Below are 23,387 nucleotides of genomic sequence, written 5' to 3'. Positions count from 1 at the left end.
AATGAAGATAGAGATAAACATAAAAATGTTCCCCGATCCACATCTGTTCCCTGTGATTTAATCAAAATTTGATCAGCAAAAGGCAGGAGAAAACCTATGGAAATTAGTCTTTGAGTTAACACCCTAAAAAAAAAAAGTAAACAAACCTCTGTTTAAGATATTAATGAGCAGTATGAAGGTGGACACCATGACATGATTTGTGAGGTTATTCGTTATCTTGGCTTTTGAGCCTCCAAACTAACCTCTAGAAGCTATAACAAAATAAATTAAAAGGATAAAAAAAATTGTGCAACTGTTATAAAATAAACTATCTAATGTTTCAGAGTCTGGGTTTGGGCCTTCAAGGTGGAACCAGTAAGCATGACAATTTAATTACTACCTGGCTCCAACAGCGCTGCACAAGATGGCTACTGCTGCACCTTAACCAGACAATAAACGGAATTCTCCCTTTAGTGGATTAATATGGTGCATTAAAATAAAATAGAATCAGGTTTCAAGAACAACCACTGACGTTTCTATCAGCTATGAGGTTAGTGGCATGTATGGGAGACCTTCCACAGAGATGAATGCTTGAAGCTTACGGGAGCATGGTGTGTGCTTGTTCATCAATGGGCTGTTTCTGCTGCGAGCTCGCATTGGTTTGTGAAGCAGGAGCTCTGGTTATTTTCTCCTCAACACATTTAGAAGGGGCGGCCACCTCCTTTGCTAAACGCTTAATCCTCTCCTCCAGCATACTCATATCCTTCTCTGACAGCTAGATTGGGGGAAAAAAAACAAACAAAAAAACAGTCAAGATACAAGAAGGGAAACACCAAAAAAAGAAAAAAGAAAAAAAGGGGGGGGTTGAAAACATGAAAGGCCTTTAAAGGTGTTGCATACATTGCCAATGAGTTTGTAGACTTGGTCTCCACACACGTTATACACTGCCACTATAGTGTTTAGAGCAGCATTGCGCACAGATGTATCTCTGTCACCGATGTGCACAGCGATCTCCTTGAGTGCTTTGGCAGGTGTCGGCTGGCACACGGACATGCCACACAGTGCAATCAGACAGCCAAGCTCCTCCAAACACACTGCACACAGGGAAAATATAAGGAACAAATGTGATCCTTTTTTTTTCCTTCAAATAATTTTCACTGTAAAAGTTTAGGAAAAATAGTTAAAATAGTATAAATGGGAAGATCGTCAGCTCAAATTCCCAGAATGATAGAGAATAAGACAATCTGCTATTTTACAACCACCATTGTGTTCATGCGCAAGGTACTTACACACTTGCTCTATGGTGACCATACCTTAAATTTGCCCATTCCTTGAAAATTTAGCCCTAAGATGTTGGGTACCTCTCCAAGTTATTGTTAGTCAAATGTCTTCATTGAACAAGACCAGTACGAGTTAACTTAAAGACACTGAATACTGTTCCTTACATGATGCTTGCAGCTCTTACCGGCTCTCTGCTTAGAGTTCTTAGACTTGAGTCCCTCCATGATGAATGGAAAGATTTTGCTGGCAGGGTAGACCTTACACAGCATGCCCATGATGGCACGCACATCCTTTCTCACCACATCCTTTGACTCTCCCATCTTCAAATCCAGCAGGAATACAAATGAAAATAATTTAGGTAAAGTAATGACACACAAGTTCCTTAAAACAGAAAAGTATCTTTCTGCCAAGCAGGGATGTGACTCAGATGGCCCCTGTGCACATTAAGTGTCACCATAGAGGATCGGGACGGGGTTCTGGTACCACTGCAACCAGTAACGCCGACCAAGAGTGCAACTCATCATTGTCACATTATACCTGTGCTCCTTGAAATGGTGCAACAATTAAAGAAACAAATTCAATTTTCAGACAAAGATTCAACATAAACACCCCTTGTGCTGTCAATAAAATGCAATTATCCATGACCCAATAATCCTTGGTCAGAGATCAGAATTTAGTAGTTAGACAATTGCTAGCAAGCTAGCTTTTATGGCAATTATCAGGCTTTCATCCATTCAAGGAAATGTACAAGAGACAAAAATGCCACAGTTACAACTACTTATAACTAAATATACAAGCATTCCCCACCATTTTTGATGCACTCTGCTTTGCCACAGATCAGCTTCTACAACTTGTACCCCTTTTCCATCAACATGGAACAGGTTCTGCTCACCTAATTTTGAACTGTTCAGAGCATTTCGACCAAAAATAAATTGGTTCAGAACCCAAAAAGCTGGTTTCCAGCTGGAAATTAAAAAAAAGAAAAAAAGAAAGACGTGAAATGAGAACTGTGACGACCATCTGTTGGCATGTCATATTCTTGGTTGGAAAGAAATGGAGAAGGCAACAATGGAGAAGTCAAGTGAGAAATCGTCGGATAAAGTGTCCAGTGGTCTGCTGACAAAACGCAATTCTTGGTAACGATTTCGTCATCTCCCAAGTTTCAAGAAAAACTACAAAGCAGCATGAGAGAGTAAGCTATATGCTAAACTATTCAAAGATTTGGCCAAGGCTGGGGACACTCGAACACAAGAACAAATAAACCACAAATTTTTTTTAGATGTAAGCACAACAGGATGCCTGGGTAGCGTAGCAGTCTATTCTGTTGCCTACTAACACCGGGATTGCCATTTCGAATCCCCGTGTTACCTCTGGCTTGGTCGGGAATCCCTACAGACACAATTGGCCGTGTCTTCAGGTTGGAAGCCGGATGTGGGTATGTGTCCTGGTCGCTGCACTAGCGCCTCCTCTGGTCAGTTGGGGCACCTGTTGGGGGCGGGGGACTGGGGGGAATAACGTGATCCTCCCACATGCTACGTCCCCCTGGTGAAACTCCTCCCTGTCAGGTGAAAAGAAGCGGCTGGTGACGCCACATGTATCGGACGAGGCATGTGGTAGCCTGCAGCCCTCCCTGGATCAGCAGAGGGGGTGGAGCAGCGACCGGGACAGCTCGGAGTGGGGTGATTGGCCAAGTACAACTGAGGAGGGGAAAAAAAAAAAAAGGGGGGGGGGATCCAAAAAAAGATGTAGGCAAAACAAAAACTGTTTGGGGGATGGGGTGCTAGTTAAAATAAATCATATTTTGAAATCGCCACCAAACTGATGTAAGAATTGCTTAACCAAGGAGGTCTTTTGAAAACACGCAAGTCTTTTTAAATAAAGAAGCATATTAAATGTGTCAGTCTTTTCAAATAAAAAAGCATATTAAAAAAAACTCCTTGGGTGTGTGATTTTTACATCAGTTTGATGGCGACATTAAAATAAACTGCGCGCATTGTGCACCCTAACTAACCCTAACCCTCCGTTTATGACGCATCGTTTATTTACAAAACTGTTGAAAATGTGGGCTGGTTGACTAGATAGCACGAAGGTTCCAAGAATCAAGAACCAGAGCTAATTTGGTGGAAAAGGGGTATGAAAAGCTGATATACAATTGGACACATGGAAAATGACAAAAATGGTAAACTAAGATGATTACAAATAGATTATACGACACGGAGGATATTTTATTTGTTCAGTGCCGTATGGATAAGACAAAAAAATTGTCTTATAAGCACAACCCAAAACAGGAGGTGCAGTTCTCGACTGACCAAAGATGATGAATAACTGGATGCCATTTCAAAAGACCTATGATGAAATCCATTTACACATGACATTATATTGCTTCGTGGTTGCTCAAAGATCAAGCTGACTGCGCTGATCAAATTTCACCAGTTTTGCCAAGTGTAAATGGAAGAGTTTCTGAGAATCCCATACATAATTTTTTCCACTCTTCCTACAATGTGCTCTTTCCATCACTCAATTCTTTGGAAGATGATAGATAAATAAAAGTAGGCAACATGCAAGAAGAATTTCAAAGTGATAGGAAAAAAGTACTTTTGAGTACAATCAGTTTCTATCCATTTTCCAGAGACACTATCTTGATAAAATCAGTAAATGAAATTGTGAATAAAAACGGACACAATCAGGATAAAATTTGCATAAAATGCAATGCGTAAATGGGGTTTAGGTCTTTACATAATATATGGGGGAAATGATAACCACAACTTTCAAACTAATGCGTAGTACATAACCCATAGAAAGTTAGAGAGGCAGAGCCAGACACAGACCTTGAGGATGAGGTAGGGAATGAAGGCATTGGCCTCCATATCACTGAGGCAGTAGTCTTGTTTGCTGAGGGAAAGGAAGAGAATCTTAAGGAAGTCCAGGGCCTTCATCAGCACAGTGGTGTTTTTGTCAAAAAACCGCAACGTAAACCACTTGAGGACCAGGTCCAGGCAGGCCACCACAGCATCCCTCTCTGCTTCCAGATTCTGCACCGGTCACACATTATGGTTAGGGATGTCACAAGTCAGCATTTACACAAGTCTACTCAGAATTATACAGCTTTATGATGTGCATGAAGGATGAAGTAGGGAAAAAGCTAAAGAAAAGAATATACAGCAGTTATTTGGCTGAGCTACCAGATTCACCACTTTTACAATTCTTCTGGGTAGAAATAAATCCACCATAAACACCTTACTAAAAAAAAAATATATACACACACACACACACACACACGATGTAAGACAAGCTCACGTCATGTTGCGCATGAAAATAAAAAAACACTCAAATTTAGGAAGGGGAGTGTGGTGGGTCAGATGGCCCCTGTGCACATGGTGTGTCCCCAACAAGGGTCAGATCGGGACATTGGTGCCACTGCAACCAATGTTCCGACTAGACAGTGCAACTCATCACTCTCACACACCCTCCTCCTTCTTCAGTGAAGTGTACTGTACTTTACTAGTTGGTGTTGCATCGAGAAAAAAAAAACAAATACAGATATTGAGGACTCCCCCAAATATCCAATGCTTTTTTCCCCACATTTCCAAATTTTTACCATTTTATAAACAGCTCCATAATTCTGCCATTTTTGTTGCCATTAGAGAGATGCATCATGTCATGTGACATAAGCTTACTCAGAATGCGGTAGAAAGCCCACACTAAATCAAGTTAAACCAAGTAATCCCGGCAAAATATAAAGAAAATATCCAAGTTATCATTGGTTTAAGTTTTCCTCAGCTGGTGCTCACTTTGGACAATACTCGCAGACTGCTTAAATTTTGATGCATCTCTTGTACTGACGACCTGTATCGTTAGGTCTTACCTCCATCATGGCATTGATGGCTTTGATGTGGTGCTGGAAGTCATGATGGAAGAGCTCCTCCTGCAGCCACTTGGCGACACAGGGGGCCATCTGAGTCTGGAGCTGCTCCACATATTCGTCACGGGGAGAGGTGAAGTTCCACTTCAGCACCTGAAACACCAACAGCAAACATGTCATGCGATAATATAGATCTTAGTAAATCTGCCCAAATATTAAGAGAAATTTTGGAAACTTTTGAAAAGTGAAAAAAAAAAGCCATTCAAATGTAAATCAGGTGTCTCCTTTAATTAATATATTCCTATATGCAGGACCACGTCTAACAAAGATTTCTAAAAAAAAAAAGGCTAATGAAAATAAGTTATTGGAGAAATTTGTAAATGTGGTTTCTGTCGCATAACTTTATTGACAAATTAAGCTTTCCATATATCAAGAGGCTTAAACTTTTGCACTGTCTAGGAAGTTCTGATATTTTGGAATTTCCTTTGAGCTTTTGAGTCACATCTTCAAAAGTCATATCAGAGCTTCATAGAGACATTGCTCCATTCAATATTAAAAAATTCCAACTCATACCTGATGTTGTAAATAATACTGTCATCTCCAACATCTGCCTAGTCAAATAAATGTTTTGACCCTGACGCATGACAGAGCCATTACATTACTACACCAAAAAATGTCTGATGTCGATTGTAATGTCTAAATAGAGAGCCATAAATCTTTGACCATCAATCATCAAATTTTACTGTTGGCATCCATCTACGAGATGGTTATTGATCCACTTCGTCATCAGTGAGGCTGGGTGTAACATTTCTACTTTCCAAAAGCATAAAATGACTAGTAAATATGAGTAGATATCACAGAGTTGGTCAAGACCCATTTTCAGGATCTCCAGTTCTGTGTCACAACACAGAACACCACCACCACTTGGCAACATCTGGAAATAGGCATTATGGCGGGCTGCACTATTTCCCCTCTGGCGTTCACCATGGCAATGGAGCTCGTCATCCGTGCATCTCGATGGGTGGTGGGAGGCGAAAGGTCCAGGAATGGCCTGCGTCTTCCACCAATCCGGGCGTACATGGATGACTTGACCACCATAGCAACAACAAAACCATGCACCAGGCGCCTGCTGCAGAAACTCCAGGAGAACATCAAGTGGGCACGAATGGAGTTTAAACCAAGTAAATCTCGCGGCATCTCCATTGTCAAAGGCCAACTAGCAGATGAACGGTTCTGCATTAGTGATCAACCAATCCCCACGGTCCGGGAGAAGCCCATCAAGAGCCTCGGACAGTGGTACAATGCAGACCTCAAAAGACACCCAGCAACTGGAGCAACTTTGCCAGGATACAATCAGTGGCCTCAGGCAAATCAACAACACTGCACTGCCCGGGAAGTTGAAGCTTTGGTGCTTTCAGTTTGGGCTGCTACCCCAACTCATGTGGCCAATAACCATGTACGAAGTCTCACTATCTCAAGCCAATTGCTTGGAGAGGCTAGTGAACTCGCAGGTGAGGAAGTGGCTTGGACTGCCAAGGTGCCTCAGCAGTGTTGGCCTCTACGGCAATGGAGCCCTCACACTGCCAATTTCCAGTCTGGTTGAGGAATTCAAATGTGCCAAAGTGAGGCTGGACATGTCCCTCACAGAATCCCGAGACCCGGTAGTGAGAGGAGTTGCTCCAACCCTAGCAACAGGGAAGAAATGGACCCCGGCTGAAGCTGTACTGGAGGCGAAATCTGCCCTCTGCCACCGAGACGTAGTAGGCCATGTTCAACAAGGCAGAGGCGGCCTTGGCCTGGGAATAAAAACACCTACCTGGCAAAAGGCGACTACTACCGAACGGCGAACTATGGTGGTTGAGGAGGTTCGCCGACAGGAAGAAGCAGCCAGATGTGCTAAAGCCCTAGCACAAGCCAAACAGGGCCGCTGGATGAGGTGGGAGGGTGTTGAAAAGAGGAAACTCACATGGAGTGAGCTCTAGAGCATGGAATCAAACAGGCTGAGTTTCATCATCAAGGCCACATATGACGTCCTGCCCTCTCCCATAAATCTAAATCTCTGGTTTGGAGAGAATCTATCTTACTCCCTGTGTACAGCCCCAGCAACCCTCAAGCACATCTTGGTTGGCTGCAAGACCAGCCTTACCCAAGGCAGATACACCTGGCGACACAATCAGGTGCTCAGGTTCTTGGCAGCTGAACTCGATTGCAAGAGGGTTTCCATCAATGCCCAACCCTTCAACAACCAGGAAGGGCCCCGGCGATTTCCAGCTTTCGTTCGGGAGGGGGATAAACTGAAGGCCAACCCTTCACTTCCCAACTTAGGCTCACTAAACTCAGCCAGGGATTGGGAAATGCGAGGGGACTTAGGCCAGAAGCTCATCTTCCTGACAGAGATTGCAACAACCACCTTGCGACCAGACCTCGTCCTCTGGTCCAATTCTAATCAGCTCGCTTACATTATTGAGCTGACAGTCCCCTGGGAGGATGCAGTCGATGAAGCGTACGAGCGTACGAGCGTAAGAAGCTGCAGTACGCCAACCTAGCAGCCGAAGCAGGGGACAGAGGCTGGAAGGCGAAGGTGCGCCCTGTGGAGGTGGGTTGTAGGGGCTTTGTTGCCAGCTCCACAGCAAAACTCCTGAGGGAACTAGGAGTCAGGGGGCAGGCCCACAGGAGAGTGATCAAAGAGCTAGCCAACACTGCTGAGAGGACTAGCCACTGGATCTGGATCAAAAGGAGAGACGCCGTCTGGGCTGCCAGGGTGAACAGCTAACCACAGGTCACACACCCAGGACCGATCAACCTGTGGTGGGCCTGCCTCAGCGGAGGGTGTCTTGTGATAAAAGGCCGAAACACCCTGTGATGCTGAGGTACACAACTGATGATGTGTCCTGGTGGTGGCAATGTCACCTTGGCAGACATCTCCAGTTTAATCTCCACTGAATCTGTTGCAGTACAAACACTAGGGATTTTAACAACCAGTCCTTTTTTCTTTTTTTTTTGAATCAGAGATTGTGATATGGTAGTGTTTGAAGGAACAGTGCCCCCCCTCCCCCCAAAAAAAACAAAAAACTTAAAAATCCTTTAAAAAGTTTCAGTTACTTACCTTCAAGCTTTTCTCCTCTTTGACACGAAGTTCTTTCTTATTGGGGACAAGAATGAAGAGGGGGCCAGACTTGACCTCATCGTTAGCCTTTCCAGAAGGCTTCTTTCCAGGTAGTGCACTCTAGAGATGAAAGGGGGAGGAGAGCAGGCAGGAGAATCTTCAGACTCATACTGAAACCAAAAACAGACTAATACAGAAGTGTCCTGAAGTGCAGCTACTGAAATATCAAAAGACAGTTATGACATGCGAGGAGGATCAACCAATTCAGTGCATCTTCCAAGGCTGCCATTTAGAGATGCAGAGTTGAAAACCAGATCGAGGACAGAGAAACTAACCCACACGCATACTAACAGCCCGAGTGTCCCTAAGTTGATAACAGGATAGGGAGAGGAACAAAGACCAGTAGGAAAGTGAAAGAGTAAGTGATGGATTTCCATGAAGTTAATTCCAATGTGTGCCAATTCCTGTGTATTGCATAAGATGCAGGCTTATAGTACCAGTCTGCAGTTCTTTCCTTTGGAGGAGCTTAGATAATTGCTGACACCAGCCTCTTTCTCCACACTATATTTCATACTCCTTCCGAAGCTGTAGTTTACCTTCTGAGACCTCTGTTAGCCAAAAACAAAGTCAACACAACAACCTTTCAAAAAAAAAAACCCACTGGTTGTCATGATAGCCAATAAACATTTCCCCAAGACCAACTGTCACAAACTGAAAAAGTAATTTTTCAAACACCAACACTAGTTGAAAACTTACTTTTCCTGCTGGTGCAGACCCTGTCTTGGCATTCTTGGAGTGAGATTTCTCCTCGCTGACCTCTGAATCCAAGACGACTGGATCTGCCTCATTTGCTGCTACAATGGGAAGATGAAGGATGAAATATTGATCATAAAGTTCCTTGCAGTTGGACACAGACCATTCAGCTGGTGCAATCTACTGAAAAGGACACATTTCCATCTTTAGCAGATGTTAAATTATCCCACCTGTAGTAGGTTTGGCAGCAGAGCCAGTGGCAGGCGCTTTGGCGAGGGCAGCTTTGGCAGGAGCGGCCTGTTTAGCTGGCACAGAGGATCTGGCTTTTTCCAGCAAAGCCACCACTTGGTCCTTAGATGCAGGCTACACAATGAAGAGTCATTATAGGAATTTAGGAAAAAGATTTAAAAAAAAAAAACATTGACCACTGAACTGCAATAAACATGCAATACATTCAAGTTACACCTTGAAAAAAAGGACTAATTTGAGCAACATTTGTCAGAGGGTAGCTGCTCCCTTTCAACAGTTCATATTCCCTGACTTAATCATACATCTTGTGTGCTATTTGTTACCACAAACTAGAAAAAACGGGATGCAATACCTACCCTTCCACCACAGAATAGAGACAAATACTCATGTGAATGATAAATGATAAATGTGAAGTGATAAATTTGTTCAAAACAATGGCGTCTGTATTCATAAAACTAAGCATTGGCCCTTATCTCGGTCATACTACCCACCGCAAGCTTTGCTGCAGCTTTGTTCATCTTATCAAAGCCCAGGTGTGTTATAAAGATGGGAAGGGCGTCCTGGGCTTTCTTCCTCACATCTATATTGCGGTCTTCCAGGCAGGCATACAGTGGAGCCACACAGAGCTGCAAGTCAGAGGGCACTGAGCGAACAGTGGCCAACCGCTCTGCCAGCCAACCAAGCAACTGAGGGTTGAAAAAAAAAAAAACAAAAATAAAATGACATTAAATAGTTTTAGAGACTCATTTTGAAAAACAAAACAGAGGTAGAAATGGCAGGGAGAAACAGTACTGGGGTGCATTTACATAAACACCAATACATTCTAGACTTGTCATAGCGGATCCATTTTTACAGTTGTGCTGCTAACAACAGAGTTTATAACTATTACTGCCTTTCACCACTCAAGCGATTCAGGGTATCTGCACACTTTTAAAGTACAAATTTAATGACTTTTAAGACATTTTTAATACCTCTAAATGGAAAAAAAAATACCGTTTCCATGACCAAAAAAAAAAAAACCTACAAACTAGACAGTATACACTGTTGTTGAGTTTTATTGAATATGAATGTAAAAGCAATATAAAGACAGGTGAAAAGTTAACATAACCAAACATAAATGTATTTCCTTTTCAGACCCTCTTTGGCACAAAGAATCTGAAGTGTCTTTGACCCTCTCTGTCAATGGACGCTTTGTCTCATGACATGTTGCAGCTCATCATCAGCCATCTTATCAATTTCACCATCTAGCACTCGCAACTGCTCTCATTTCCTTTGCTCGCCTCCTCAGTGTGTTGGAGTTTGTTATCAGCATTGCCATTTTCATCCCTGCAGTATTCTCTGCTACTTCTGTGAAGTTGTCTGCTTTCTTTTTGAGACTCAGTACCCATGCTATTACTGCCTTCAATGTGCTGTCTGTTGACTGCTCAGCTGAGCAGTGGTAGTTGTGGAGCCTGTAGCTCAGGCAGACGTATATTTGCAGCAGACAAATTAGCTCCAACATTATCATCAGCAGTCAAGCTAGCAACAGGCAACATACGTATGACTCGATGGCAACGGTGCTTTCTCGAGTGCTAGCATAGCACTTGTGCTTTTCAGATTTCATGAGACTAGCGCTTTACAACCCATTGTCGTCAGTTTGGTGGCACAGTGACGCAGTGGTTAGCGCAGTCTCCTCACAGCAAGAAGGTCCTGGGTTCGAGCCCCGGGGTAGTCCAACCTTGGGGGTCCGTCCTGTGTGGAGTTTGCATGTTCTCCCCGTGTCTGCATGGGTTTCCTCCGGGTGCTCCGGTTTCCTCCCACAGTCCAAAGACATGTAGGTCAGGTGAATTGGCATTACTAAATTGTCCCTAGGTATGAATGTGTGTGTGCGTGTGTGTGTGTCAGCCCTGTGTGATGGCCTGGCAGCCTGTCCAGGGTGTCTCCCCGCCTGCCGCCCAATGACTGCTGGGATAGGCTCCAGCATCCCCGTGACCCTGAGAGCAGAATAAGTGGTTCGGATAATGGATAGATGTCATCAGTTTGAATGTTTGCAACTCCAGTTCATATCATGCCTCTTAAGAATTGCTGAACTGTTTAAGCCAACCACGATATTTGTTATCCTTCAACCATTTCAGATTTCATTTACATTAGCCCATTTTATTTTTGCTTGCCGCCTCATCTGTCGCCTGCTAGCTACTGTGTCCGAGTCCCACTGCCCCTGGTGATGTAGTGTATGCTATTTAGCGCAAATGCATTGTACATTGTTTGCAATAATTGTTGGGATGTTGTGGAATAGGAAACAAAACAAAAACTGGAAAAAAAAAGATCAGACTCATTCATTCTGCCCAAGAGTAAATTTAATGCCTCAATTCCTAAAATTACAGATATTTTAAAATCTTAAAACTAAAAAAAAACAACAACAAACAAACAAACTTTTTAAGGGTCCGCGGGGATCCTGATTTATTTGCCCTTCTAATAGTGCACGATAATCCCTCCACAGCATATTGGATTCTGACTGTTTTTTGGAATGCCCCTGCTGGAGAAACCCATTAACTGTTTGATGGCAGCCAAACAGTGACACCAACTCAAACAATGTTGTTGATGTGCTATCAGCTCAAAAGGTGCAATGTAGCATGTTTTTATTTATTTAACCTGATCTGCGAAATGCTGGATAAATGAAATATGTTTAATTTAGTGATAAAAACACCCGTTTCAACAGTTAGTAAGTATCACCAGTATTGTTCTAGCGGCATTTACCACAAGGAATATTGCCAACCGCGACTAACCTCACACATTGTTTTTAATCTAGAAACAGGTAAGATGGACCAATAGTCCTACCTCTTGTCTGAGGAAGGGGTTCGCTCTCTTCAGCTCCTCAGAAAACTCATCCCCCTCCAACCACTCCTTCATGCCTGTCTGCTCTACCCAGGCAGTCAGGGTGGCCAGAGCCGTGGTACGGACCATGCTCTGAGGAATAAAGTACAACAGGGGAATCCCTCAATGAGAAAGCTTCCAATAGTGGACGGGGATATGAAAGACGAAAGCTATCCATTATCAAGGAGAACATGCACACTCTCCCTCTCACAAACAGGGCTTATATTCACCCTGTAGACACAGACTTGCCTTCTTATTCAAAGTATGGCCTACAAAACGTCTTTTACTTAATATACATGTGTTTTTATATAATGTGAAAGACGGAAACGGATGATCCGCTGTGGCGACCCATAACAAGAGCAGCCGAAGGTAGTAGTAGTGGTAGTAGTAGTACTACCACTACTGACATTATTAGCATTTACACAATTTCAGGGAAAGTGATCAACATTGCAATTTTATGAGAAAACAAAATCAGATGCATTCTATTCTTGCTTTGTGGGAAGAGATGTCAAAACAGTCAGGTTCCCTGTACCTTGCTGTCTCCAAGGACTGTAATGATGGGTATGCCCAGACTCTTGATATGCTGCCTGAGGCCAGGACCCATGGACGTTGCCAGCTGCTGGAGGATTGACAGGGTCTGCTGGACCTGAAATGTTCAAAAATAAGACTGGCACACGTGCTTATAGGAATTGAGGTACAAGACCCATCTACTGCCCACTCTTCTGTGATGGTGAAGAATTCGTGTGAGATTATTTTACATTTGCAGCACTGCAAAAATGAGGTCCAAGTTACTAAGCATAATAGCCTATAGCTCATCTCCCGTAGAAAAGGAATTTGAATAATTACTATTAAAAATAGCTGAAAGATCATGTCTGCTGGATCAAGTGTAGCTCAAATACCTTACAAACAATATCAATGTGCAAAAAGCTTTTAAACCAGCAGGGAAAAGAATAGGTCACGTTACTCCCGTCAGGCCGCTGTTAAAAAGTCCCCCTGGCCAAGAAAAACACCCACAAAAAGGCCTTAATTACCTAAGCCATAAGAACCCTAAATAAATCAAAATAAGTACTTTAATGATTCCACAAAGTGCTAAATAACGTCTTTTTAACCTTTGTCCTTATTTAAAAAAATTTCATCTTTTTACTCGTGCGTTTTTAATTTGTCTGTTTTGTGTTGTCTGATGTATGAGCCATGTCAAAGAAGAATTTCTGTGACATTGTGACAGACAAAACTTCTTGAATCTTATCCTTACAACTTCAATGGAGAAAGAAATAATTCAACCAGAGAATACCAACAGAAGACTGGATTTTGACTGACCTCTGCAGTAATTTTCTGCAATTGGCAGCACTTGTAACCACATTTCATTTACTTTTTTTATGTGTAGCCAACATTAATATACATATAACTCTATATTTTGAGGTACAACTACGTATTAAAATATCAAGTTAAATTTAGACAACTGAAAAACCATGAACAACCATATAATCTGACATCCATAGAAGTGTGCCAGTTCTAGTGCATCTTGTTCAGTAGACCTACATCCTGGTTAACTTTTGTAGTTGTGGTGACAACCATGCTACGCACCAGGATCTTGTTTGAGTCACCGAGGCGAGCTTTGAGTGTGGTAGGCAGATCTCCCACTGTGGTCTTGATGAACTTGGCTTGAGAGATGACCGCTGCCAACTCTTCCAGACCTTCCTTCCGAATCTTCCAATTTTTGTCCCCGATCTTGGCCGCCATTTCCCCTGTGAGCTTGCCACTGCAATGAAAATGTCAAATGGGAAAAAGCAACCAGATATTCAATCACAAAACTAAAACCTCTGTTATACCAAAATCCTAGGATTGTTGATAAGACCAAGTTGATTCAAGCTTTTTCCTGGAAAGCCAGATTTCAGATGCACACACCCATTTCCGTTCATTAAATCAGAGTGCTGCCATACACACACACACATTGTGTGTGTGTGTGTGTGTATATATATATATATATATATATATATAGTGTTTTTTTTCCCCTGAAACCATCAGTGGTGTTGGTAAGAGTGCTTAACAAATGAGTGGAATATTAAGATAGATGTAGGCACATGAAATAGGCTTGTTCTGATATGAATTACATTTTTTTTTCTTACATCCACCTTGATAATATTTTTTTTCAGAAACCATCAATGGTGTTGATAAAAGTGCTCAAAAAATACACACACACACACACACACACACACACACACACACACACACACATGTATATATATATATATATATATATATATCACTTTGTTAAAAGAAACATTCAACGGTAGGGAAAGTGCTCAACAAACAAGGAGCAAAATTAATCCAGTGAGTTACGTAAATTCTTTATGAGACAGTACAAGCTTGTTTCATGCCATAAACTGATGATTGCTTATAACATGAAACAAGCTTATACTGTCTCATAAAGAATTTACTTGACTCACTGGCTTTATAAATATATATAATCCAGGATTATTTTGCTCCTTATTTGTTGAGCACTTTCTCTACCGAGTGTTTCTTTTAACAAAGTTTTATATATATATAGCATTTTTTCCCCCCGAAACCGTCAATGGTGTTAATAGAAGTGCTCAACTAATGAGGAGCGGAATATCAATACAGATGCAGGAAAAAAAGTTTTGATGAGTGTGCGACGCACGAAACAGGCTTATACTGCCATGTATTAAACTTTTTTTTCCTGCATCTGTATATATACACTCACCGGCCACTTTATTAGGCACACCTGTCCAACTGCTCGTTAACGCAAATTTCTAATCAGTCAATCACATGGCAGCAACTCAATGCATTTAGGCATGTAGACATGGTCAAGACGATCTGCTGCAGTTCAAACTGAGCATCAGAATGGGGAAGAAAGGTGATTTAAGTGACTTTGAACATGGCATGGTTGTTGGTGCCGGACGGGCTGGTCCGAGTATTTCAGAAACTGCTGATCTACTGGGATTTTCACGCACAACCATCTCTAGGGTTTACAGAGAATGGTCCGAAAAAGAGAAAATATCCAGTGAGCAGCAGTTCTGTGGGCGAAAATGCCTTGTTGATGCAAGAGGTCAGAGGAGAATGGCCAGACTGGTTCGAGCTGAAAGAAAGGCAACAGTAACTCAAATAACCACTCATTACAACCGAGGTATGCAGAAGAGCATCTCTGAATGCACAACACATCGAACCTTGAGCCAGATGGGCTACAGCAGCAGAAAACCACACCGGGTGCCACTCCTGTCAGCTAAGAACAGGAAACTGAGGCTACAGTTTGCACAGGCTCACCAAAATTGGACAATAGAAGATTGGAAAAACGTTGACTGGTCTGATGAGTCTCGATTTCTGCTGCGACATTCGGATGGTAGGGTCAGAATTTGGCGTCAACAACATGAAAGCATGGATCCATCCTGCCTTGTATCAACGGTTCAGGCTGGTGGTGGTGGTGTAATGGTGTGGGGGATATTTTCTTGGCACACTTTGGGCCCCTTAGTACCAACTGAGCATCGTGTCAACGCCACAGCCTACCTGAGTATTGTTGCTGACCATGTCCATCCCTTTATGACCACAGTGTTCCCATCTTCTGATGGCTACTTTCAGCAGGATAACGCGCCATGTCATAAAGCTCGAATCATCTCAGACTGGTTTCTTGAACATGACAATGAGTTCACTGTACTCAAATGGCCTCCACAGTCACCAGATCTCAATCCAATGGAGCACCTCTGGGATGTGGTGGACCAGGAGATTCGCATCATGGATGTGCAGCCGACAAATCTGCAGCAACTGCGTGATGCTATCATGTCAATATGGACCAAACTCTCTGAGGAATGTTTCCAGTACCTTGTTGAATCTATGCCACGAAGGATTAAGGCAGTTCTGAAGGCAAAAGGGGGTCCAACCCGGTACTAGCAAGGTGTACCTAATAAAGTGGCCAGTGAGTGTATATATATATATATATATGTGTGTGTGTGTTTCGAGCATCGTGCAAAATAGTCCGTCCGTTCGTTAGTATGAACCATCGTGTGTAACTCGATTTTTAAAAAATTAATAGGCTTTCATTTCACAACATGAAGTTGTAATTATTCCATCAACTTTACAGTGCAGCAAAATAGGGAGGAATATTCGGCCACATGAAAGCACAGCAGGTTTCTATCTTCCACGATGGAACACTACAATGCATTTTCATTGGTTGCACATTTAAAGCAATAAATGTGGTGAGATTCTGTAAGAAGACGACCGATATGATATCAGGAAAAATGATGTGTCAATACCCAGGAGGACTGCTATGCTGTACCCAGGACTGATTTACCAGCATTTTGAGCCAAGGACCATATCAGTCCAAACAAATTCAAAGCAGTCCAAAATGGTTTGGTGTAAAAGGGGAATAAATAAATAAACTAGTTCTGGTACCACTACCATCAGTGATACCCTGGAGTGTGGAATCTAAATGAATGAATTTAAGTTGCCATAGTAACCTGATATCAGTGCGGGGAAGCAGATCCATGACATCAGCGTTTCCTTCTTCCTCCTGCTCCTTAAGCTCATCTCCTTTCTCCTGGTCCTCTGTCTTTTTCTTGGAGCCCCTGGTGGGAGCAGGGGGGGTCTGGCCCTGCATCTAAGGAACAAAGAGAGATAAGATGTAATTCACACTCATGTCAAAAAAGCATTAGCAGTGTATCCATTTTATCCAAGATATTTTTTTGGCATTTTACGACTTTATTGGATAGTGATAGTTGAGAGAGACATGAAAGGCAGGGGAGAGCGAGGGGATGACATGCAGCAAAGGGCCCGGGCCAGATTCGAACCCAGGCCGTTGCGGTAAGGACTCAGCCTTATGTGGTATGCCACCGGGACGCCAGTGTATCCATTTTATAATACTTGGGAAATGTTCTGTTGGATTCTGCTACCCTGTTTGAGGAGGCTATCCAACTTACCTTCTGAAACTCTGCGTCAATCTGAGAGAGCAAGGCAGCTTTTTCATCCTCAAAGAACATCCGCAGTGGCGCTCCCATGTACAGGTACATTACACCAAGCAGGCATATGGCTGCAGTTCTCACAGCCTACATGCACACAACATGCACACAGGTTACTATAGAAAATAAGGCAATGGCAAAGTATTTAAATACTCAACTTCTAAAACAAGCAAATCTTACTAGCAGTATAGCCCATTGAGCTCAAAGACAAATAACACAAAACAGATGAACATATTCTATTCAGATTAGAATAGGAGGCTGAATTCAAAATGGAGATCCACTCACAGGATTGGTGGCTCCTAGAGCAATCTTGACATGGCTCATGAAAGCTTTTACATTCATCCTGCAGGGAAAAGGGATATGCTTCATTCAGTCACACTCAGCAAAGATAAGACACAGCAGACACTGCCAAGTGATGTTGACAGCTTACCCTGCAAAACCAAACTCCTTTATGGCGTCGATTAGCCAGTTCAGTGTTTCAGCTTGATTCTTCGGGTTTTTCTGAGCAAAGGCCATTGAAATAACCTTTAAAAAAAAAAAAAAGAAGCATTTATCAAAAAAAGATCCATTAACTGACTACCACCAACGCACACCTATCTGTCCTAGAAAAGGGATCCCTTCTGATTCTCTTGAGGTTTCTCCCACCTTTTTCCTGGGGGGGAAACCCTTCTTTTTTGTATAACATCTCCCTCATCCAAACAGAGGGTCTAAGGACGTGGTGTAATAAACCTTGTTATTTACTGTATTTACCTGTTTTTTGAGAATTTAATGTGAAGCCCTCTGGGATCATAACAGTGATTAGGGCTATACAAATAAAGTTGACCTATCCAAACAGGGCTGTTCTTACCTGCTCAGCGGTCCAGGGTAAAGAGCAGGCCTCCCCGATGGCAGTCAGGGCTTCCTTGGCCTTCTGTCCACACTTGGCATCCCCAGCCTTGTCCACCAGAGCATCCAGCAACACAGAGGCAGATGTCTTGGAAAAATTACCCCTTTGAGCAATCACTGCCACTACCTGGAGCTTCAACTGCATCACCTACAAAAGCGAACAGTAGAAAAAATAAAACTGTCTATTCAACGATAAGAACAAAAAAAATGTATTGTCTGTGCAAGTGGGCATTGACTCCTTAAGTGCATGTGCCTGGCTGGTTGACAGGGGAAAAAAGGGGCTTTAAATTTAAAAAAAAAAAAGTTAAAGACACCAGGCTTGTAGCCACAATTCATTCGACTAAAACTTTCAAGATAAAATTTGTTATCACAATCTCGATTTTTCTTCCTCTCCATGCAGATTTAAGTTTGGAAACCATGACGATTATTCGCATTCCATTTATATTTTAAACAGTTAGCCAAGACCTATACAGTGCCAGTGTAGAATGAACTTCAGCTCTTGGATCACCAACGTACAAACCACTTTTCAAACCAGCCTGACCACCATCAGTGAATTAGATTGCCAATAACATCTCAATCTGTATTAAAAAAATAAAAATAAAATAAAAAGCTAAGATAACAGAGTTCTAAAATGCCCTTTAATTTGCAAACCAAACATCAATATACAGTACCTGAAAGTTAGTCTCCTTCCAGCCTGGTTTCTTGGCCAGCATGCGGACCAGAGCCTGACAGGGCATCTGATGACTGTCAATCTGCTCCACAGCCTACACAAAATGTGCAGGATTAGTTATTTTGATATTCTTATGTTGGTAGTCTTCCATAGACCTAGTTAGATACTAGCTTTTTAAATACTGAATTTATGTCCTTGGGTCTTTTTGAAGAGGATCCCGCCAAGATAAATTCCTACCATTTGTAAATGAATTTGCTGCTAAAAAGCCCAGGAGACAAACACATGATCTAAAAATTTCATCTGACACTGAATTGTTATCAAAATTAAAGCGGTAACTTGAGCACAGCAGCAAACCTTTAGAAAATCATTCATGCTAGCCAGCCTCTCCTTCCAGTTGGTGCTGTCCAGGTGCTGGACACAAAGGGCAGGGAGAACAGCAGCAGCTCTCTCCTCACACACTTCCATCTGCAAGAGGAACAAGCAAGTCAACATAAGTACCACCTGACTTAGTCAAACCAAACTATCATGTGACATCAGGCCAGTTTTTCTATATTCTTCCTCATATAATCTATATTAAATATTTTATACAATCTATATTAAATATTTAAGTTCTCACTCACAGACAGCTCAGTTTCCGACACTTCTTTGGTCTCTGTTGTTTTTCTACATTGTCCCCTATGTGACTGCCGGTCGCTGGTGGGTTTGGGCTTGGTTTTCTAGGAAAAACACACACACACACACACACACCTTTAGGTATGCTGTCAAAATTACAAATTAAACGTAAAGGGAAATTTCACCGATGATTTTGTATGTGCAATCAGTACCGATGAGTAATGTAGTGGATTGAAGCCTCATTGCGTACTATATTGATGGAAAACATATACATCAAGATGGCATCGTGGACGGTAGCCTCGGTTCTGCATGCTCTTGTTCTTTGTTTTTGTTTCCAGTGTCAACTCATTGATCACATACAGCAAGGAAGAACTTTTAAGCCTCCAACTGTCCACCGGACAAACTGAAGACTTTTATACCAACTTTAACTGAATGTTTTAACAAGTCTTGCCGAGGTCTTGATTGGTATGTACAGCCCTGTGCAGACTATGTAGCCAGAGCGCTCATTAAACTGCGACACTGAGAACTTAGAACAGCCCTCCTGTCAATCGACCTGGTGAATGTCTGCTCTCTGGCCAACAAGATGGACAAACTCCTATTCATAAAAAGAAAAAACTCTGACTTTTCCAGATCTGCCATTGTGTCTCACTGAAACCTGGCTTAGTAAGCATATAATGACAGTATACTTCATCTGCTGCAGTTCCAAGTCTTTCATGCGGACTGCGAAACGGAGCTATCAGGTGAAAATAATAAGGGGGGGGGGGCATATAAATGAAGGTTGGTGTATGGCTGTCTGTGTGTTGAAGAAATCATACAGCCCTCTCTAAACCATTCTATTCACCGCGGGAATTTTCATCATTTATTCTGGTCGGTGTCTATATCCCACCCCAGGCCTGTGTTAAAGAGGCATTAAAACACCTGGCTGATCAAATTACAAACATGGAGCACAAATATACAGACTCCCTACTTGTTATCCTTGGGGATTTTAACTGAGCAAACCTCAACCACGAACTGTCAAAATACAGATAGCATGTTAAATGTCTCATAAGGGACAAAAAAAAACCCAAAAACGTCTGGATCATTGCTGCACAAAATTAAAGGATGGATGGATGGACTGCATTTTTATATAGCGCTTTTCTTGTTAGATAAAATATGTTTATTATAATATATAATAATATTACAATTTACATTTATATAATTGATAATTTTTACAACTTTTTTTTACTGAAATTTTACAGTCATAATATTGTACATACATACATGAAGTCAATGTTTATATTAACATAGGGAAAAAAAACCAGAAAAAAATAGCAACAAAATTGCAACAGAAAAGAACCCCAAAAACAAACAAACCTATTATATAGCCTGGCCGCCTAGCCAATTAGAGAAAACACAGTTTACTCAAGACAAATAAACAATATTATAAAATGAAATTACAGATTATACAGAAAAACAATATAATGGTAAAAAAATAGTTAGGGATACACCCATATCACCACACATGTGAATAGATTACCCCAAGTTTATGAGGTGTCAAGTGACTGCAGTTCCTTAACAATTTTAAAGAAAAGAAAAGGAGCCCATGTTTTAGGAAATCTGGTTGTTGAACCCTTTGTGACACATCTTATTTTCTCCATCTTAATAAAATACAAAATGTCTCTGAGCCACACTGAGTGAGATGGAGGAGTGGGTGATTTCCACCGTAATAAAATGAGGCATCTGGCCAGAAGAGTTGTGAAAGCTACCAGGTCTCCTTTATATGATAATGGCAGGTCAGGAGGAGGGACACCAAAGCAAGCTGTTAAAGCTGTTAGCCTAATTGGGATCTCAACACTATTTGAAATTTTTTTATAATCATATTTGTTTGTGTGTGTGTGTGTGTGTGTGTGTGTGTGTGTGTGTGTGTGTGTATATACACTATATACATACACACACTCTCTCTCACACACACACACACGTGTATATATACATATATATAAATTTAATATATAATTATTATAATACATTATATTTATTATATTATAATAAGAATATAATAAAATTATATATTTATCATTACATGAAATATTTATTATAACACCCCCCCACCCCAGAGATGTGTGCTCTCCCCTCTACACAAATGACTGCACCTCAGGTGAACTCCTGAAGCTTGCGGACAACAACCATCACACTGGCCTTATCCTGAATGGTGACGAATCTGCATGTAGACAGGAGGTTGAACAGCTGGTCCTCTGGTGCGGCCATAACAACATGGAGCTGAACATGCTCAAAACAGTGGAGATGACAGTGGATTTCAGGAGGAGAGGAGCGGAGCGCCCCGCACCCACGGTCTTGCAATGAAAACCTTCAGATTTCTGGGTTCCGCAATCTCCCAGGCCCTAAGGTGGCCATTCAACATAGACACAATCATCAAAAAGGCCCAGCAGCAGATGTACTTTCTCCACCAGCTCAGAAAGTTCAACCTGCCTCAGGAACTGCTGATTCAGTTCTACACTGCAATAATCCAGTCTGTCCTCTGAACATCCATCACTGTCCGGTTTGGAATCGGCCACCAAACATGACAGGGACAGACAACAATGGACAGTTAAGTATGCATAAAAAACAAAAAAACACCCATTGGTGCCATCCTGCCCACCATTCAGGACTTCTACACCTCCAGACTCAGGAAATGGGCAGGCAACATCTATGCAGACCCATCATACCTGTTTCAACTCTTCCCCCTCTGGTAGGCACTACAGAGCACTGTACCAAAGATGAACGAGATATAAAAACAGTTTCTTTCCATGGGCTGTCATTCAATTGAATGCTTAACATTGTCAAATAAATCTAACCATTTTGTATATAACTGTACTGTACATATATTGGTACACTCTGTCATGTCCATCTACCTCAGGCATGTATGTAAGTAACCTGCTAATATTTATTGTTTTCTTTTACTACTTTATTAATCCCCATAGGGCAATTCTTCCTCTGCATTTAACCCATCCTAGCTGTGTAGCTCGGAGCAGTGGGCGGCCGCCATGCAGTGCCTGGGGACCAACTCCAGTTCGTCTTGCCATGCCTCGGTCAGGGGCACAGACAGGAGTATTAACCCTAACATGCATGTCCTTTTGATGGCGGGGGAAACCGGAGCACCTGGAAAAAACCCACCGCAGCCACGGGGAGAACATGCTAACTCCACACAGAGGATGACCCGTAAGGTTGAACAACCCCGGGGTTTGAACCCAGGACCTTTTTGCTGTGAAGTGACAGCGCTAACCACTGGACCACCATGCCGCCCAGTGGTTAGCGCTATTTATTTCAGCTTCTCTTGATATATTCTCTGCATCATTGCACTTTATCACCTCTTATTTCACCTGTACATAGTCCATCCTTGTGTATATATCTGAAGATTGTTGTGTTATTATTCTGTGCTAAGTACAAAGAGAGCCACGAAACCAGAGTGAAATTCAATGTATGTGCAAACCTACATAGCAATTCTGATGGGGAGGGGTGGGACAGGACAAAAAAGGTGTTCTCCTGCTCACAAAGTCTTTCCCAAAGCACCTACATGTACCACAAGGCATTGTGTGCAAGTCCCTGTATCGTCATCCATAAAATCCTCTCTGTTAGTGTTGTGGGGCATCATTTACACCATCGCAAACGTAGCTTAACTGATGGAATAAAGACGTGTTTTTTTTTTTAATTTTAAACAGCATGTTTAGTGTAGATTAGAGTATTAGAAACCCTGCTAGGCTGTAATTTTTATTGCCATAAACTGTGCTACAATACGTCACTTGGAGTAAAAAAAAAAAACAAAAACAAAAACAAACTTTCATTGCTGGTCCAGCGATGCCAAAACAATCAGAAACAAATACAAGGGTTTCTCATATGCAATCCTTGTCGCAGACACAGAGGTTGAAAATTGGTGAATTTTCCCTTAAACATGTGAGAAAATATATACATTAAAAATTGCCTACAAATTCAAAGCTCACCTTAGCCAGAGGGGCCTTTTCTGGGGGCCTTGAAGGTTTCTCTAGAGGCTTAGGCCCTGGCTGTGCTATTGGGGCAGTCTTCACCTTATCTTCCCCTCCTCTCTTCCCTTCTGCAACCTCCATCTTGTCAGTGCTCTCTTTTATCTGAGGAAGAAAGAAGTCAGACCAAATCAAAATAAAGACTAAAGCAGTTGAA

At 42.1% G+C, this 23,387-nt stretch overlaps 1 protein-coding gene and 2 non-coding genes across 3 annotated transcripts in view; all 3 read right to left on the bottom strand.

Annotated features, from left to right (window-relative positions):
- LOC130112044 (cytoskeleton-associated protein 5-like) overlaps nucleotides 1–23,387 on the bottom strand; it is a 51,736-nt gene that overhangs the window by 19,400 nt on the left and 8,949 nt on the right. The window contains exons 12-33 of the mRNA XM_056279346.1: nucleotides 23,192–23,335; nucleotides 21,863–21,877; nucleotides 19,226–19,321; nucleotides 18,960–19,070; nucleotides 18,607–18,699; nucleotides 17,898–18,083; nucleotides 17,481–17,575; nucleotides 17,336–17,393; nucleotides 17,012–17,137; nucleotides 16,553–16,692; nucleotides 13,668–13,842; nucleotides 12,616–12,729; nucleotides 12,048–12,176; nucleotides 9,722–9,916; nucleotides 9,212–9,344; nucleotides 8,985–9,082; nucleotides 8,229–8,348; nucleotides 5,126–5,275; nucleotides 4,089–4,292; nucleotides 1,445–1,580; nucleotides 880–1,073; nucleotides 582–754 (exon numbers count right to left, since the gene is read on the bottom strand). Of these exons, the coding sequence (XP_056135321.1) occupies nucleotides 582–754; nucleotides 880–1,073; nucleotides 1,445–1,580; nucleotides 4,089–4,292; nucleotides 5,126–5,275; nucleotides 8,229–8,348; nucleotides 8,985–9,082; nucleotides 9,212–9,344; nucleotides 9,722–9,916; nucleotides 12,048–12,176; nucleotides 12,616–12,729; nucleotides 13,668–13,842; nucleotides 16,553–16,692; nucleotides 17,012–17,137; nucleotides 17,336–17,393; nucleotides 17,481–17,575; nucleotides 17,898–18,083; nucleotides 18,607–18,699; nucleotides 18,960–19,070; nucleotides 19,226–19,321; nucleotides 21,863–21,877; nucleotides 23,192–23,335 (2,885 nt within the window). The remainder of the gene's footprint in view (nucleotides 1–581; nucleotides 755–879; nucleotides 1,074–1,444; nucleotides 1,581–4,088; nucleotides 4,293–5,125; nucleotides 5,276–8,228; nucleotides 8,349–8,984; nucleotides 9,083–9,211; nucleotides 9,345–9,721; nucleotides 9,917–12,047; nucleotides 12,177–12,615; nucleotides 12,730–13,667; nucleotides 13,843–16,552; nucleotides 16,693–17,011; nucleotides 17,138–17,335; nucleotides 17,394–17,480; nucleotides 17,576–17,897; nucleotides 18,084–18,606; nucleotides 18,700–18,959; nucleotides 19,071–19,225; nucleotides 19,322–21,862; nucleotides 21,878–23,191; nucleotides 23,336–23,387) is intronic.
- Nucleotides 1,678–1,791, bottom strand: LOC130112178 (small nucleolar RNA SNORD67). Its single transcript, XR_008810209.1, has one exon. It is a non-coding gene; the product is annotated as a small nucleolar RNA SNORD67 (small nucleolar RNA).
- LOC130112177 (small nucleolar RNA SNORD67) lies at nucleotides 4,610–4,723 on the bottom strand. The gene has a single exon (XR_008810208.1). It is a non-coding gene; the product is annotated as a small nucleolar RNA SNORD67 (small nucleolar RNA).

The sequence above is a fragment of the Lampris incognitus genome, chromosome 4 (assembly GCF_029633865.1).
Source record: "Lampris incognitus isolate fLamInc1 chromosome 4, fLamInc1.hap2, whole genome shotgun sequence".
Taxonomy (NCBI): Eukaryota; Metazoa; Chordata; class Actinopteri; order Lampriformes; family Lampridae; genus Lampris; species Lampris incognitus.
The sequence above is the reverse complement of the archived record's forward strand: the minus strand, read 5'-3'. Positions and strand labels throughout refer to the sequence as shown.